General features: G+C 42.4%; 1 protein-coding gene and 1 long non-coding RNA gene across 2 annotated transcripts in view; both read left to right on the forward strand.

Moving 5' to 3' along the window:
- The first annotated feature begins 3,209 nt into the window (after nt 1-3,209).
- On the forward strand, nt 3,210-5,337 carry LOC139584566 (uncharacterized). Its single transcript, XR_011676785.1, has 4 exons — nt 3,210-3,290; nt 3,862-3,932; nt 4,189-4,351; nt 4,937-5,337. It is a non-coding gene; the product is annotated as an uncharacterized lncRNA (long non-coding RNA).
- Nucleotides 5,338-11,141: 5,804 nt separating this feature from the next.
- Nucleotides 11,142-17,196, forward strand: part of LOC139584567 (low-density lipoprotein receptor class A domain-containing protein 3-like) — a 154,867-nt gene continuing 148,812 nt past the window's right edge. The window contains exon 1 of the mRNA XM_071416578.1: nt 11,142-11,470. Coding sequence (XP_071272679.1) covers nt 11,416-11,470 — 55 coding nt within the window. The 5' untranslated portion in view covers nt 11,142-11,415. The remainder of the gene's footprint in view (nt 11,471-17,196) is intronic.

The following is a 17,196-nucleotide window of genomic DNA, read 5'->3' on the forward strand; positions in this document are numbered from 1 at the left end:
TCTCACCCGCAGAGAGGGGGACGGAAAGAACTGGGGGGGGTTAACCTCTCTGGGATATGTGGGACGGTAGCGTCCCACCTGGCCAACATCCAGTGAAAATGCAGAGCGCCAAATTCAAATAAATTACTATAAAAATTTAACTTTCATGAAATCACACATTCAATATACCAAATTAAAGCTACACTTGTTGTGAATCCAGCCAACATATCAGATTTCAAAAATGCTTTACGGCGAAAGCAAACAATGCTATTATCTGAGGATAGCATCCCAGCTAACAGTCACAGACCATCATATTTCAACGCTCCCGGCGCGACACAAAACGCAGAAATAAAAATATAATTAACAAGAAATTTGTGGAGTGGTTGAAAAATGAGTTAATGACTCCAACCTAGGTGTATGTAAACTTCCGACTTCAACTGTATATATATATATATATATATATATATATTTACAAAAAAATATATTTGGGGGTTCAGAAATGATGCAGACAATTACATTAGTAGAAGCCACAATCTGCAATATTAAAGCTAATCTACCACCTAAAAAAAAGAAAAATAATAAGATCCTCGATATTTATTGGAAAGGAATAACCATGCATTTTATTACCATGTGAAATTCCTTCATAGTTTATTTAATCTATAGCCTAATAAATTGAATGTTTACCTGAGTCATAGTTAGAGTACCATAAAACATACCATTGCGTGACTCCAACTTTACTTCGATTTTGACAGTTATTATATCAATATTTGAGCACGAAGGTGTTTCCATCGCCATTTCTCACACAATCAATTTTACAGACACTAAAAGATCCCACCTTGTCTAGCTTATTTGTCGAACATTTGGAAAAACCCAATGGGTTTTTGAGAAGGACATGAGGAGAGAGTAGTTGAGGAGTATACCAATTAGTTTATGGCGAGGGGAGCGTTTCCTTTTGCTGGCATTCCCGTAGTCTATAGACCGGGGCCCTGTTTCAGAAAGCAGGTTTAACAAACTGAGTTTAAACCTGAACTCTAGGTTGACTAACTCTGAGCTGTCAAACTGCATGAGAATTAATACAAATAAAAAATAAAGTTATCTTGAGTTTTCCACTTACTCAACACACACACATATAGTGGCAGACCAAGGGGTTGTGTCAAACGTTTACACAGATTGACACGGACAAAGTAGGATTAGTTCAGTTTCAAAGGTGTTTATTAAAATAAAAGTCCAAAAGAAAAGAATAGGTCTCCCCCAAGAGACCCTCTCCGGGATACCGTCTTCTGGGCTCCGGGTCTTGCTGTATCCTGTGGGGATCAAAAACTGAACTCCTTCCTGTTACTTCTGGTACCGTCCCCAACTATACGGGAGTTCTTTCCTCACCCAGTCTCCCCTGTGTGCTGCCCTTCTGGCAGCTTTATGGGACTTGTACAGCTGGTGAGCAATAAGCCCTTGATTACTCACCAATCCCCAATCAACCCCAATTAGTCCTGGCCGGAGATCCCGTCAAGACCTGGCACGTCCAGCAGATGGCGCCATCGCCTCGTGATGTATACTCCGTCTGTCACCAGGCCTCAACGAGTTTCCCCCTGGTGGCTGACCTGCTGTATGCCAACACCCCCCCCCCCCCCCCAGCTCTGTCGGGGAGGGGACTGTCATCAGTGCGAATTATGTCTCCCTTCTTGATAGGGCATCTGCGTTTCCATGCTTCGCCCCTGACCTGTGCACAACAGAAAAAGAGAAGCGTTGAAGGGACAAGAGCCACCTGGTGACCCGATCGATTGTGTCCTTCCCCTGGCCATCCAGACCAGGTGGGCATGGTCCGTGACCAGGGTGAAGTGGGTACCTAACAGGTAATACTTGAGTGTCTAGCGCCAACTTCACCGCTAGACACTCTTTCTCAACAATAGAGTACTTTTTTTCTCTAGGTATCAGCTTTCGGCTGATGTACATGATGGGGTGCTCCTCCCCATCATGTATCTGGGACAGAACGGCCCCTAGTCCCGTATCACATGCATCTGTCTGGACCACCATCGGCACCTGGAAAATCGGGCGTTATGAGAATCGGATGGGAGCACAGCGCTTCCTTCAGGCGTCTGAACGCCGCTTCAGTCTCGTCCGTCCATTTCACAATTTTTGGGAGGCGGGCCATGGTAAGATTGGTGAGGGGGAAGCTATAGCCGCAAAGTTGGGGATAAACCGGTTATAGTATCCTGCCAGTCCCAGGAAGGACTTGACCTGTGTCTTGGTGCATGGAACAGGCCAGTCACGTACCGCGTGAACCTTCCTCCCCTGGGGCTTGACGTTTCCCCGTCCCATCAAATACCCCAGGCACCTCCTCGAACACTAGTTTGTATTTCTTGGGGTTCGCAATCAACCCGGCTTGTTTGAACGCGTCCAGCACCGCCTGGAGGTGTGTCAGGTGCTCTTTCCAACCTTGGCTGTGGATGATGATATCATCCAAATAAGCCGCTGCGTACTGCTGGTGCGGTCGAAGGACTTTGTTCATAAGTCGCTGGAATGTGGGCGGGGCTCTGTGGAGATCGAACGGGAGCACCTGGTACTGATACAATCTGTCTGGTGTCAAAAATGCGATCTTCTCCCGGGAGGAGGCTGCCAACGGTACCTGCCAATATCCTTTGGTCAGGTCAAGGGTGCTGATGTACCAGGCCTTTCCCAATCGGTCGATGAGTTCGTCCACCCTCGGCATGGGGTAGGCGTCGAACAAGCTTATGTCGTTCAGACCCGGAAATCAATACAGAAGCGCAGGCTACCGTCCGGTTTTGGCACCAACGCGATGGGGCTGCACCATGCACTGTGAGACTCTTCAACGACCCCCATCCTCAGCATAGCCTCCACTTCCTGTTTCACGTCTTTCCTTCGGGCCTCCGGAATCCGATATGGCCTCTTTCATACCGTTTCCCTGGGCCGGGTACGAATGTACCGAGCCACTGCCTGTTGATGCAAATATTGACTTTGCATCAACTTCATGTAATTGTCAATAAAAGCCTTTGACACTTATGAAATGCTTGTAATTATTGTTACGGATACAAGTATTCTGTGTGTATCCTATGTGTATTTCTTTTCTCTCCTTCTCCCCTACTCACAGGTGACAATCATCATTCCCCAATCAGTCATCAATCAGTTGCTAATCAGAAGACACCTGCTCCTTTTCCCTTACCCAATCACAGTCCCTTTCCCTTGGTTTAAAAACCCTATCAGTTGTTTTCTCTGGAGCTCAATCTCTCTGTCAATGCCATCTGTCTATAGATCGCTTGTTTGGTTTGCAACTACATGTCACTTTGTCCCCACCTGTGAGTATTGTTTTTGGTTATGGTGTTTGTTTGACGGTGGGAAAAGGGGGTAACCAGACAGGTCGCCCATGGGCATACATTACCCGTAGGAATACTTTGTATATAAACACTAGTTAGAACTGGGCGGACCACCCCCTGTATTTTTGGTTAGTTAGTTAGCTGTTGGTGAAGTAGGCTAGTCTAGCTTAGGGGTGTTTGTGAATACTTATTATTTCTTTCCTTGGGTCCAGCTCAGCCCCTTTTCCTGCTCCCCCCATTACCGTGTGTTTGTAAATAAAACCTGAGTGTTTGACGGTAGATATTAGTTGTCGTGGTTATTTCGTACTCACTCTTACTTTGTCACTACTATAATTTGCATGAGTTATGTTACGGGTCCCATTACCATCCCCCCCTAGACTGTCGGGCCAAAGGGATTCGTAACAATTATACTTCAGTATTCCATAGTAACATCTGACACTGAAGCAGCAAACTTTGTGAAAATTAATATTTGTGTCCTCTCAACTTTTGGCCACGACTGTATATATATATATATATATATATATATATATGTGTGTGTTTAATATTTATGCAGGTGCAGCCCAACAGGCACAAAACGTACTTGGCAGCAACTAAAGATGAAATGTAAAAATAAACATCAAACAGGTAAGGTATAATTTCATAACAAGCAATTGTGATATTGTTTAGCCTACCCTACCTAATTATACAGCATTCAGTGGTTACATTCAACATGTGATATATTTAATTTGTTAGTGAAATTTTCAAAGCAAACATTTTCAGCCATCCCAACACTGCCAGTATTTAATATTGTCTATTTGAAAGTATCACTTAAATGCCTTTATACATACAAGTCTCCAAATGTGTTCTTACTGGACATGTTCAAATTTGACCTCCATTATAGCCAATAGAAAAAAGGCTGAGGGCTGAAAAACAGGTGGGGGTCCACCACTCAGAGGCTGAAGAGAGAGCCCTCAAAACAGTGGGTGACCTATTGCTAAAGGCATCTCTGGAGGAAGCTTATCTGACCCAACCACACCCCCAGGACACAAGGGCCTAAATAAGAGGTTAGTTTATCAAATGAATTGTATATGTACATTCATCGTTTTGCCAGTGTTACCTCAGTGATGCCCACCCATCCATCTTAGACATAACTTGACACACTGATTTTCTTGTAGCGGTACAATTCGTTGTAATTGACTGCTGTTACTTTTTCAGATTCTTAGTTGTCCTTCAGACATTATAATCAATTTTAAGGTGACTCAGTTATATATTTGAAAAATTGTGATGTGGCCTGCACACTGTTGTAAAATTCAAATTAGGTGGGTCACTTTTCTGGGTAAAGTTATAATTTAACTGTCTAATCTTTTACCAGTTACTGGTGGTGCAATCTGTCTGGTGGAGCCTTTTGCCATAACAGACCTCCATAGAGTTGTATGTACTCTTGATACTCCTCAGATTTTTTCATGATGGGTTAGAGTAGAACACCAAAATGGTAAATGTTCATTACAGGAGGATGAGGAAGACACCTTGTTAGCTGCCACAGAGAGGGAAGATACAGAGGCCTTTTGAGGTGTACACCTTAAAAATAACATCTAACAGTTGATGATAGTGTTGTACCATAAAACTTGCACCTTCGTTTTCTCTAACAGAGCAATGCTGGAAATTACAATGAGGAAGAGGGTCCATCCACCCCCATAGCACAATTTACCTCAGTAAGATGTTGTTCAGCATTGGCCCATGACTTACAATGAAACTAAGTAGACCTGGCACTGTGAAATTCAATGTCATTTTTTGTGGTCCTATAGCCCCCTGTGAAACAGCTGTACAAGGTGTACTTAGAGAAACAAATTGAAAAATGTCATTTAGAAATTGTCCACAAGGCTGCAGATGCAAAAGATAAAAATAGAAATACAACTGCTGGAACATCAGTTAAAGGTGGGTGAGGTGCCCACAAGTGGATGATTTTACTTGTTTGAACAACATAAAACAATATTAACTACTGTACTGCATTTGTACTTGCAGGAAATAAAGAAGACTTCATAAAAAGAAAGGCAATGTATTTATTTGACATTGGGCAGGTGATGGGTCAATCAGAAATTATGGTAGCATATTGTGTCTCTGACTGCTCTTCCATCTCGTGCGTCAGCGGGGTGGTCAGGATTGTTCACTGGTTGAGTAGGACTGTAACGCCCTGACCGTAGAGAGCTTTTTATGTCTCTACTTTGGTTTGGTCAGGGTGTGATTTGGGTGGGCATTCTATGTTAATTTTCTATGTTTTATATTTATTTGTGATTGGCCGGGTGTGGTTCTCAATCAGAGGCAGCTGTCTATCTTTGCCTCTGATTCAGAATCATACTTAGGCAGCTTTTTCCCACCTGTGTTTTGTGGGTAGTTTTCTGTTGAGTGTTTTGCACCTGACAGGACGGTTTCGGTTATTCACTTTGTTATTTTTGTGTTCAGTTTAATAAAAAGTCATGAACACTTACCATGCTGCGCTTTGGTCCGAGTCCTCTTCATCCGACGACGACACCCGTTACAAGGACATTGTTCTCCTCTAATTGTGGCAATGTTGTGGAGAATCACACATGCCACAATAATGTCCATTGCCCTTTATGGGGTGACCCTGAGCCTACGAAGGCACGAATCGGGTCTTGAGCATCCCAATGGTCATATCTACCCTGGCTCGTGTCCTACAGTGTACCAAGTTATAACGTTGCTACGGGAGGGATCAGGGTAAGGGGTCAGCAAATAGGGCTGGCGGGGGTACCCTCTGTCACCGAGCAGGTAACCATCGAACTCTCATATGATAATACGAGGATACAGTTGAAATTTTCAGTTGCAGTCGGAGGAAACAAAATATTGATTATATATAGCTATATCTTATTATAAACTCACCATGGGCAAATCTAGAGCTCAGTGTACACAAGAGAAATTCATGAGCACAGACCCATGCCACTTTGCTTCCACGTTGCTGATGTGGGCTGCATTACATATGATCTTCACAGTGCAGAACAGTAATTAGCTGTAATGTGAAGTATCTTTCATTTGGAATCATAGAGGCTACTATTTAGGCCTACCTGCACATTAATGCTGTGGAAAGACTTCCTATTCACAATATCTCCTTAATTTACTGAAGGAGCTGTGATAGGAATATGAGTGCTATCTACTGTATGTCTGTGGGAAGACCACAAACGTGTACAGTAAGCGTTTCAGTGCAAGAGTCACATTTCTGACCGCCCAACAGACGGTTGACTTGGAAATATACTCAGCGTCACCGATGTCATATAGAAAACTCCCGTTGGCAAAAAAACTAAGTGCAAAACAAAGAATTTGTTTCGAACTGAGAGCATGTCCACAATGTCAAATCAAAGTTTATTACAACAGGTGTAGACTTTACAGTAAAATGCTTACTTACAGGCTCTAACCAACAGTGCAAAAAAGGTATTAGGTGAACAATAGGTAAGTAAAGAAATAAAATCAACAGAAAAAATACAATGAAAAATAACATTAGCGAGGCTACATACCTGTTAGTTGGGCTGATTGAGGTAGTATGTAGATATGGTTAAAGTGACTATGCATATATGAGTAGTAGTAGGGTAAGAGGGGGTGGTGGGTGGCGGGACACAATGCCGATAGCACGGTTAGCCAATGTGCGGGGGCACTGGTTGGTCAGGCCAATTGAGGTAGTATGTACATGAATGTATAGTTAGTGACTATGCATATATGATCAACAGAGAGTAGCAGCAGTGTAAAAGAGTGGTTGGGGGGGGGGGCACAGAATTCAAATAGTCCAGGTAGCCATTTGATTACCTGTTCAGTAGTCTTATGGCTTGGGGGTAAAAACTGTTGGGAAGCCTTTTTGTCCTAGACTTGGCACTCCGGTACCACTTGCCATGCGGGAGTAGAGAGAACAGTCTATGACTGGGGTGGCTGGGGTCTTTGACAATCTTTAGGGCCTTCAGCTGACACCCCCTGGTGTAGAGGTCAGAGATGGCAGGCAGCTTAGCCCCAGTGATGTACTGGGCCGTACACACTACCCTCTGTAGTGCCTTGCGGTCGGAGGCCGAGAAATTGCCGTACCAGGCAGTGATGTAACCAGTCAGGATGCTCTTGATGTTGTAGCTGTAGAAGAGGATCTGAGGACCCATGCCAAATCTTTTTAGTTTCCTGGGGGGGAATAGGTTTTGTCGTGCCCTCATGACTGTCTTGGTGTGTTTGGACCATTCTAGTTTGTTGGTGATGTGGACACCAAGGAACTTGAAGCTCTCAACCTGCTCCACTACAGCCCCGACGATAAGAATGGGGGCATGCTCGGTCCTCCTTTTCCTGTAATCCACAATCATCTCCTTACTCTTAGTTACGTTGAGGGATAGGTTGTTATTCTGGCACCACCTGGCCAGGTCTCTGACCTCCTCCCTATAGGCTGTCTCGTCGTTGTCAGTGATCAGGCCTACCACTGTTGTGTCGTCTGCAAACTTAATGATGTTGTTGGAATCGTGCCTGGCCATGCAGTCGTGGGTGAACAGGGAATGCAGGAGGGTACTGAGCATGCACCCCTGTGGGGCTCCACTGTTGAGGCTCAGTGTGGCAGATGTATTGCTACCTACCCTCACCACCTGGGGGCGGCCCGTCAGGAAGTCCAGGATCTAGTTGCAGAGGGAGGTGTTTAGTCCCAGGATCCTTAGCTTAGTGATGACCTTTGAGGGTACTATGGTGTTGAACACTGAGCTGTAGTCAATGAATAGCATTCTCACATAGGTGTTCCTTTTGTCCAGGTGGGAAAGGGCAGTGTGGAGTGCAATAGAGATTGCATCATCTGTTAATCTGTTTGGGTGGAATGCAAATTGGCATGGGTCTAGGGTTTCTGGGATAATGCTGTTGATGTGAGCCATTGTCAGCCTTTCAAAGCACTTCATGGCTACGGACGTGAGTGCTACAGGTCTGTTGTCATTTAGGCAGGTTGCCTTCGTGTTCTTGGGCACAGGGACTATGGTGGTCTGCTTGAAACATGTTGGTATTACAGACTCAATCAGGGACATGTTGAAAATGTCAGTGAAGACACCTGCCAGTTGGTGAGCACATGCCCGGAGCACACATCCTGGTAATCCGTCTGGCCCCACAGCCTTGTGAATGTTGACCTGTTTAAAGGTCTTACTCACATTGGCTCCAGAGAGCGTGATCACACAGTCGTCCGGAACAGCTGATGCTCTCATGCATGCCTCAGTGTTGCTTGCCTCGAAGCGAGCATAGAAGTGATTTAGCTCATCTGGTAGGCTCGTGTCACTGGGCAGCTCGCGGCTGTGCTTCCCTTTGTAGTATGTAATAGTTTGCAAGCCCTGCCACAGAAGACGAGCATCGGAACCAGTGTAGTACGATTCAATCTTAGCCCTGTATTGACGCTTTGCCTGTTTGATAGCTCGTCAGAGGGCATAGCAGGATTTCTTGTAAGCTTTCGGGATGGAGTCCTGCACCTTGAAAGCGGCAGCTCTACCCTTTAGCTCAGTGTGAATGTTGCTGTAATCCATGGCTTCTGGTTGCGGTATGTACGTACAGTCACTGTGGGGACGACGTCCTCGATGCACTTATTGATAAAGCCAGTGACTTATGTGATGTGCTCCTCAATGCCATCAGAAAAATCCCGGAAATTGTTCCAGTCTGTGATAGCAAAACAGCCCTGTAGTTTAGCATCTGCTTCATCTGACCACGTTTTTATAGACTGAGTCACTGGTGCTTCCTGCTTTAATTTTTGCTTGTAAGCAGGAATCGGGAGGATAGAATTGTGGTCGGATTTACCAAATGGAGGGCGAGGGAGAGCTTTGTACGCGTCTGTATGTGGAGTACAGGTGATCTAGAATTGTTTTCCCTCTGGTTGCACATTTAACATGTTGATGGAAATTAGGTAGAACTGATTTAAGTTTCCCTGCATTAAAGTCTCCGGTCACTAGGGGCGCCACCTCTGGGTGAGTGGTTTCCTGTTTGCTTATTTCCTTATACAGCTGACTGAGTGCGGTCTTAGTGTCATATGAACGATATGAGGGCTGAGAATATTGTTCAGATGAATGATCGATTGTGCAGAAAAACGGAAACGCTCAAACAGATAATCATCAGGGAATGATAAAATGTCCAAGCGGGATAACCTTCTCCCGACAGACATTTCTGCGGAGTATTTGTGCTTCAATATCAACTGGCTCTTCAAGAAAAGGACATGCCATGTCTGACACCTCCTTCAGTCTGCAGGCTTCAGCTAAATAGGAGAAACTCAGGGTTAGTTGAAGAAAACCTGCCAGCGAGCAGGTTAGCTTCATGGAGTATGTTGCCATAGTAACTGACTCAGAGTTAAGCGGAACTGGCTTTGTGAAACCGAAAACCCAGAGTTTCCTTCAACTCTGAGTCAAGTAACTCTGAGTTTTCACTAAACCCGCTTTCTGGAACAGGGCCCAGGGAGGGACCAAAGGCCTCAAAATGTTTACTCTGCTCTGTGCTGGGCTCATTCATTATGGAGGTTTTTGTTTTTGCAATGCTGTATTGTTATTGTTATGGTGTATTATTTTCATCAGCGACTCAAGGGCTTCCCTCACTTATGAATCCATTAGATATTAACTGACTGGAACATATGTGTTACGTCTCAATCTCTGCTCCACATAACAGTGAACTTCTTCCATTTTGTAACTGTATTGCATGAAGTTGAGTCAAGTACTAGCAAATGTTCATGATAATGTGGAATGCAGTTTGTTTTGTTTTTAGTGTAGTATGGAAAACGATGTATTGTAGTACACATGAGAGAGTAAGAAATCTTGAGCTTTGAGATTTTCCCATAATGACCCATATGGATCCAACTGAGATTATTGACAATGGTCTCATACATCACTCTGCCTGGCTCCCTGCCTGCCTACTCCAGGCCCTACTGCCTTGATAAGCAATGTGTTGATGAATTCTTTCAGGGCCGGAGGTTGTTCGATAGTGGGGGCTCAAAAGATGTTTTTTTGTTTGACTTTTGCACAGCCGACAAACACATTCACACACACTCTGGGCTTTGACTTCACACAGCTGCATTGCATGATAAAGAGAAAAGGTCCACTCAGGTGAAAGCTCATCGCTTCTGTTCTGTCTGCTCCCTCTGTTCTCAGAGTTTACACACTTTTCACAACACTGACACTGACAGCCAGACTGATGTGGTGTTTGTGTGTGTGTACGTGTGCATGCATGAGTGTGTGTGAATGTGAGTGTGTGTACATGCATGCATGCTTGAGTGTGTGTTTTGTATGTGTGTTATAAAGGGTGATGCTTTTCGCAATAGTGTTGTACTGTATATGCATATATGCATGGTTAGAGCGTTGGGCCCGTAACCGAAAGGTTGCTGGATCAAATCCCAGAGCTGACAAGGTAAAAATCTGTCTTTCTGCCCCTGAACAAGGCCGTTAACCCACAGTTCCCCAGTAGGCTGTCATTGTAAATAAGAATTTGTTCTTCTTGTCCAGTTAATTAAAGGTAAAATATGCAATGTGCTTTCTCTTATTGAAATAGAAGTTCACATAGGGAGAAAAAAACATGCACATTTATCCCCAAAAAATGTAATCTGATGTTTTCATTAATTCGATTTTTTGGGGGCAGAGAGCAAACAAGGCGCTGTAGCTTATTCAAACTTCTCACTGAGTGCACACATGCGACATGGCTTTTCCCAGGTAAAGTCAACAGAGATTTCCTCTCACAAGCCAATAAAGTACGTATAAAGGAGGAATAACTAATGCTGAATAGAATAGGATGTGCCAAACTTTTTGAATAAATATTGGCCTTGCTATATCATGCTGCACATGGTCCTACTCCCAACCGACCTCTAGTCTTCTGTAGCAACCACAAGTCTCCGCCTCTCTCTCACAGCGCTAACCCGATCCCCACTCACTCCAACTCCCCTGCCACCGCCATCCTCCTCTCTAGCCCTTATTCCCGACGTTTGTCCCAGCGATAATCCACCTCTTTACGCAAGCGATTTTAGAACTTTGGCCCGAAGAGAGAAAAAAAAAGGATAAAACACCCAGAAAAGTGAAGATCGGAGCGAACCAAATACGTTTTATATTGCCCAGATTGTTGGCCACGGCGAGGTGGATAAAAGCAGACTGAAAAATACCATATGATGTGGATCTGGTACCTCTTGCTTGGTTCAGGGACGGGCTCAAGCTTGGTTGGTAAGTTTCAAAACTACTAGCTTTCAGTGTTCAAGCTTTCACTTCAGTTGGCGCTTCAAACAGTGCCGCCGTGACTGCTCTGGGAGATCAGAAAAAACAAGCGTGCTTTCGCAACAAGTAACAATTACGATGTAGCCTATTCTTTACTTTTGTGTCCACGATATCGTTGTCACAACCTTACAGTGTAGCCACCGCTAACTTCAAACAGAGTTGGGGCAAAGTATGAGCACCATCATAGGCTGCGACGTCGATTTAGCTTGGATACTGTACGTACCGTTGTTTTGCTTTTGCAAACCCAATAGCAGCGGGCAATTATAAAATTCCCGTTCTTTTATTGAGGTGTGGAGGCTGTTTAGAGTTGAAGTAGAGGGAGAGGATGTAGGCAAGTTATGACGAGGGTTGTTGACAAGTCAATATGTGCCATGGCAGCTGGGACCCTGAGAAGCTGTAGGGATGTCTAGCCTCTTCTGCCTCAATTTATACTTCTAGCAGCAGACATGGGATTGTATGCAGGCCTGGTTTCATATACATGTATTTGACTATCTGGTATTGAAACTTTATTTTATAAGTATTTTCAAATACACAGCCCTAAACAAGTACTTTTAATCGAGTATTTGAATGTGTATTTGTAAAAACCAAATAGTCTGCCAAGTTCTATTTGACAGTGTTAAAATACTTATTTCAAATACCTGGGTTAAATGCATGGGAGTGTATTTGAGTCGGTGTATTTGAGTCCTTCAAAAACGTTCAAAGTCTATTTATAAATACATTAAAATATTAAACTACTTGGTTTATTTTTCAAATAAAAGATAGGCCTATCTGAATACTTACTTTGAATGTACAGTACCAGTCAAGTTTGGACACACCTACTCATTCAAGTTTATTTTTTATATGTTCTACATTGTTGAATAATAGTGAAGACATCAAACCTATGAAATAGCACATATGGAATAATGTACTAACCATTCTCTCAACCAGCTTCACCTGTAATGCTTTTCCAACAGTCTTGAAGGAGTTTCCACATGTGCTGAGCACTTGTTGGCTGCTTTTCCTTCAATCTGCGGTCCAACTCATCCCAAACCATCTCAATTGGGTTGAGGTCAGGGGATTGTGGAGGCCTGGTCATCTGATGCAGCATTCCATCACTGTCCTTCTTGGTCAAATAGCCTTTACACAGCCTGGAGGTGTTTTGGGTCATTGTCCTGTTGAAAAACAAAATGATAGTCCCACTAAGCACAAACCAGATGGCCTGGCGTATCGCTGTAGAATGCTGTGGTAGCCATGCCGGTCTAAATAAATCACATACAGTGTCACCAGAAAAGCACCATCACACCACCTCCATGCTTCACGGTGGGGACTACATATGTGATGATCATCCGTTCACCTACTCTGCGTCTCACAAAGACACAGCAGTTGGAACCAAAAATTAAAAATGTGGAATCATCAGACGAAGGACAGATTTCCACCGGTCTATTTTCCATTGCTCATGTTTCTTGTCCCAAGCAAGTTTCCTTTTCTTATTGGTGTCCTTTAGTAGTGGTCTTTGCAGCAATTTGACCATGAAGCCCTGATTCACACAGTATCATCTGAACAGTTGATGTTGAGATGTGTCTGTTACTTGAACTCTGTGAAGCATTTATTTGGGCTGCAATTTCTGAGGCTGGTAACTCTAATGAACTTATCCTCTGCAGCAGAGGTAACTCTGGGGCTTCCTTTCCTGTAGCGGTCCTCATGAGACAGCTTCATAATAGCGCTTGATGGTTTTTGCGACTGCACTTGAAGAAACTTTTTTAAAGTTCTTGAAATGTTCCCGGATTGACAGACCTTCATGCCGTAAAGTAATGATGGACTGTCGTTTCTCTTTGCTTATTTGAACTGTTCTTGCCATAGTATATATTATCTTCTGTATACCACCCCTACCTTGTCACAACACAACTGATTGGCTCAAACGCGTTAAGAAGGAAAGAAATTCCACAACTTATCTTTTAACAAGGCACACCTGTTAATTGAAACACATTCCATTTGACTACCTCCTGAAGCTGGTTGAGAGAATGTCAAGAGTGCGCAAAGCTGTCATCAAAGCAAAGGGTGGCTACTTTGAAGAATCTCAAATCTCAAATATATTTTGATTTGTTTAACACTTGTTTTTGGTTACTACATGATTCCATGATTCTTATTTCATACCTCTGATGTCTTCACTATTCTACAATGTAGAACATTTTTAAACATAAAGAAAAACCCTTTAATGAGTAGTTGTCCAAACTTTTGTGAAAGTAATTGAGATATTTGAAATAGTTTTTGAACCCATGTCTGATTGTATTACAGTACCAGGACAGGTTTTGCTCTGCTTTCAATATGAAAGTTGTGGGCCTACTCATGGATGGAATTTAGAATTCTTGAAATTAGCCTATTCTCATCAGAGACCTATTGAGAGGAGTAACTACACAGAAACACTAGTAAAAACATTGTTTTAACGTGTAGCTAAATAAAAGGGCTGCTTGATTTTTTCTTAATGAAGTCCAGTGTAGGCATACTAGTATGATGACTATTAGCCAGTTGATATACATAGACCTATGAACACCCTACACAGTTTGAATAAAGACAGACCATCGAGAATTGATTTGTTGTGCAAAACATCTGCAGCCACTCTGTGAAGGCAATGGGAGTTCAATAGAAAATGCCTCATTATTGTTAAAACACATGTTTCAGATTCTAAGGCGACATCGGGGTACAGAGTTGAGTTGCCCACAGAATTGTAGACCCAAATAATTCAGCTGTGTAGCCTATACCACCTGTCAGTTTGTAAGATATACACAGTTTAAATAGAATATTTAAAAATTCTATCACTGGTTGTTTGTGCTCTAAAACGGATTTAGTTCTGACATCTAAATCCAAACCAGCTGATATTCTGTTAATCATTATACACTCTGGAATGGGTGAAAGTTTTTTTTTTTTTTTTTAGCTGATGCCATTGTCTTGATGTCTTTCTCTCTATCTCTAATTCATTTCTCATTGGTTTGGCACTTGTGCAATTTGGGACAAGTCACAGTGTCTTAGTCTCAGTATTGCAGAACAGTTTGTTGATTACTTTAGTTGGGAATAGAGTGGTTGATTTTTAATTTACAGTGTCATAAATGTATGCATACAGTGCCTTCAGAAAGTTTTCATACCCCTTGACTTATACCACATTTTGTTGTGTTACAGCCTGAATTGAAAAAGGATGACTTTTTTTTGCTCCCGTCTACACACAATACCCCATAATGACAAGAAATGTTGCCAAATTTATTGAACACGAAGTACAGAAATACATTGATTTACATAAGTATTCACACCCCTAAGTCGATACATGTTAGAATCACAATTGGTAGCGATTACAGCTGTGAGTCTTTATGAGTAAGTCTCTAAGAGCTTTGCACACCTGGATTGTACAATATTAGTACATTATTTTTTTTAAATTCAAAACAAAACTCCCTTGTCCTTGCTGATGACAAGCATACCCATAACATGATGCAGCCACCACCATGCTTGGAAATATGAAGATTGGAACTCAGTGATGTGTTGGATTTGCCCAAAAACATACAACTTTGTATTCGGGAAATAAAGTTCAAATGACAAGCTTACATTTCTTGATTCAGTAAGTATTCAACCCCTTTTATGGCAAGCCTAAATAAATTCAGGTGTAAAAATGTGCTTAACAAGTCACATAATAAGTTGCATGGACTCACTCTGTGTGCAATAATAGTGTTTAACATTATTTTTTTGAATGACTAACTCATCTCTGTACCTCACACATACAACTATCTGTAAGGTCCCTCAGTCGAGCAGATTCAACCACAGACCAGGGAGGTTTTCCAATTCCTCGCAAAGAATGGCACCTATTTGTAGATGGGTACAGATAAAAAAAAGCTGACATTGAATATTCCTTTGAGCATGGTGAAGTTATTAATTACACTTTGGATGGTGTGTCAATAAACCCAGTCACCACAAAGATGCATGCGTCTTTCCTAACACAGTTGCCGGAGAAGCAGGAAACCACTCAGAGATTTCACCATGAGGCCAATGGTGACTTTAAAACAGTCACAGAGTTTAATGTCTTTGATAGGAGAAAACTGAGGATGGATCAACAACATTGTACTTACTCCACAATACTAACCTAATTGACAGAGTGTAAAGAAGGAAGCCTGTGTAGAATAAAAATATTCCAAAACAAGCATCCAATAAGGCACTAAAGTAATACTGCAAAAATGTGGCAAAGCAATTTAAGGTTTTGTCTTGAATACAAAGTGTTATGTTTGGAGCAAATCCAATGCAACACATTACTGAGTACCACTCATAGTGGTGGCTGCATCATGTTATGGGTATGCTTGTAAACGTTATGGACGGGGGAGTTTTTCAGGATAATAAAACAGAATGGAGCTAAGCACAAGCAAAATCTTATAGGAAAACCTTTCCAACAGACACTGGGAAATGTAATTCAGCATTCAGCAGGACAATAACATAAAACACAAGGCCAAATCTACACTGGAATTGCTTACCAAGAAGACAGTGAATGCTCAGTTTTGACTTAAATCTACTTGAAACTCTATGGCAAGACCTGAAAATGGTTATCTAGCCATTGTCAACAATCGATTTGGCAGAGCTTGAAGAATTAAAAAAATAATATTGGGCAAATGTTGCACAATCCAGGTGTGGAAAGCTCTTACCCATAAAGACTCACAGCTGTAATCACTGCCAAAGGTGCTTATATAAAGTATTGACTCAGGGGTGTGAATACTTTAGTAAATTAGACATTTCTGTATTTCATTTCTATAAATTTGCAAAACAATATAAAAACATGTTTTCACTTTTTTCATTTAAGGGCTATTGTGTGTAGATAGGTGAGGAAAATCTACAATTTAATCCATTTTGAATTCAGGCTGTAAACCAATAAAATGTGGAATAAGTCAATGGGTATGAATACTTTCTGAAGCCACTGTAAGACACAGGCGTTAAACATGTTATAGTTATGAACGTTAGTGCCTGAGGTTGTAGTGAATTTAGAGAAGGCTGTCAAACTTTAGACTTCCACTATGTGACCAACCCACTTTGGTCTGACCAATCATTGTCACCCAGACCTAACACCACCCACACACACACAGAGCCAATTAAACCTGCATGTATTGTAAATATATCTTTCCAAAATGGACCCCCTGTCTGTTTGTAATCTCCCTTCCCCTGTGAATCTGTTCTCTGGCACCCTGTATGTGTTCTGCCAGTTTGGACAGTAAAGTATTCTTGTTATAATGAACCCTATCAATCACAACAGACCTGGTTGGAATATAGTTGGAATTACTCTGTGTGTGTGTGAAGTGACAAAGGCCAATAAAGCTTTTATTAGTAATCTGTGCTGTATGGAATAAGGGTGTTCCCCATGTCTCGCTTGTCAATATGAATGTATGATCAGGCGATAGTGTTGGCATACCACATCTGTCACACCTTATTGGCTTGCTGATGCCTCATGGCCTGATACTGTACTCTCAACCTGACAAACACACCAGCTATCACTTCTCTCTATAAGAGGGTAGATACTATTTAGTACTGTATGACTATCCTCTATATCTGCCATCCTCACTTCTTATTGTATTTACTACTGTAACGCAGCGAGCCAAAGATGGATCATCAGCAATGGCAATGTGAGCAAACTGACAGGAGCATGCTCCGAAATCTCCTTAATCAAGATGAATGTG

The sequence above is a fragment of the Salvelinus alpinus genome, chromosome 9 (genome assembly GCF_045679555.1).
Source record: "Salvelinus alpinus chromosome 9, SLU_Salpinus.1, whole genome shotgun sequence".
NCBI classification, from domain to species: Eukaryota; Metazoa; Chordata; class Actinopteri; order Salmoniformes; family Salmonidae; genus Salvelinus; species Salvelinus alpinus.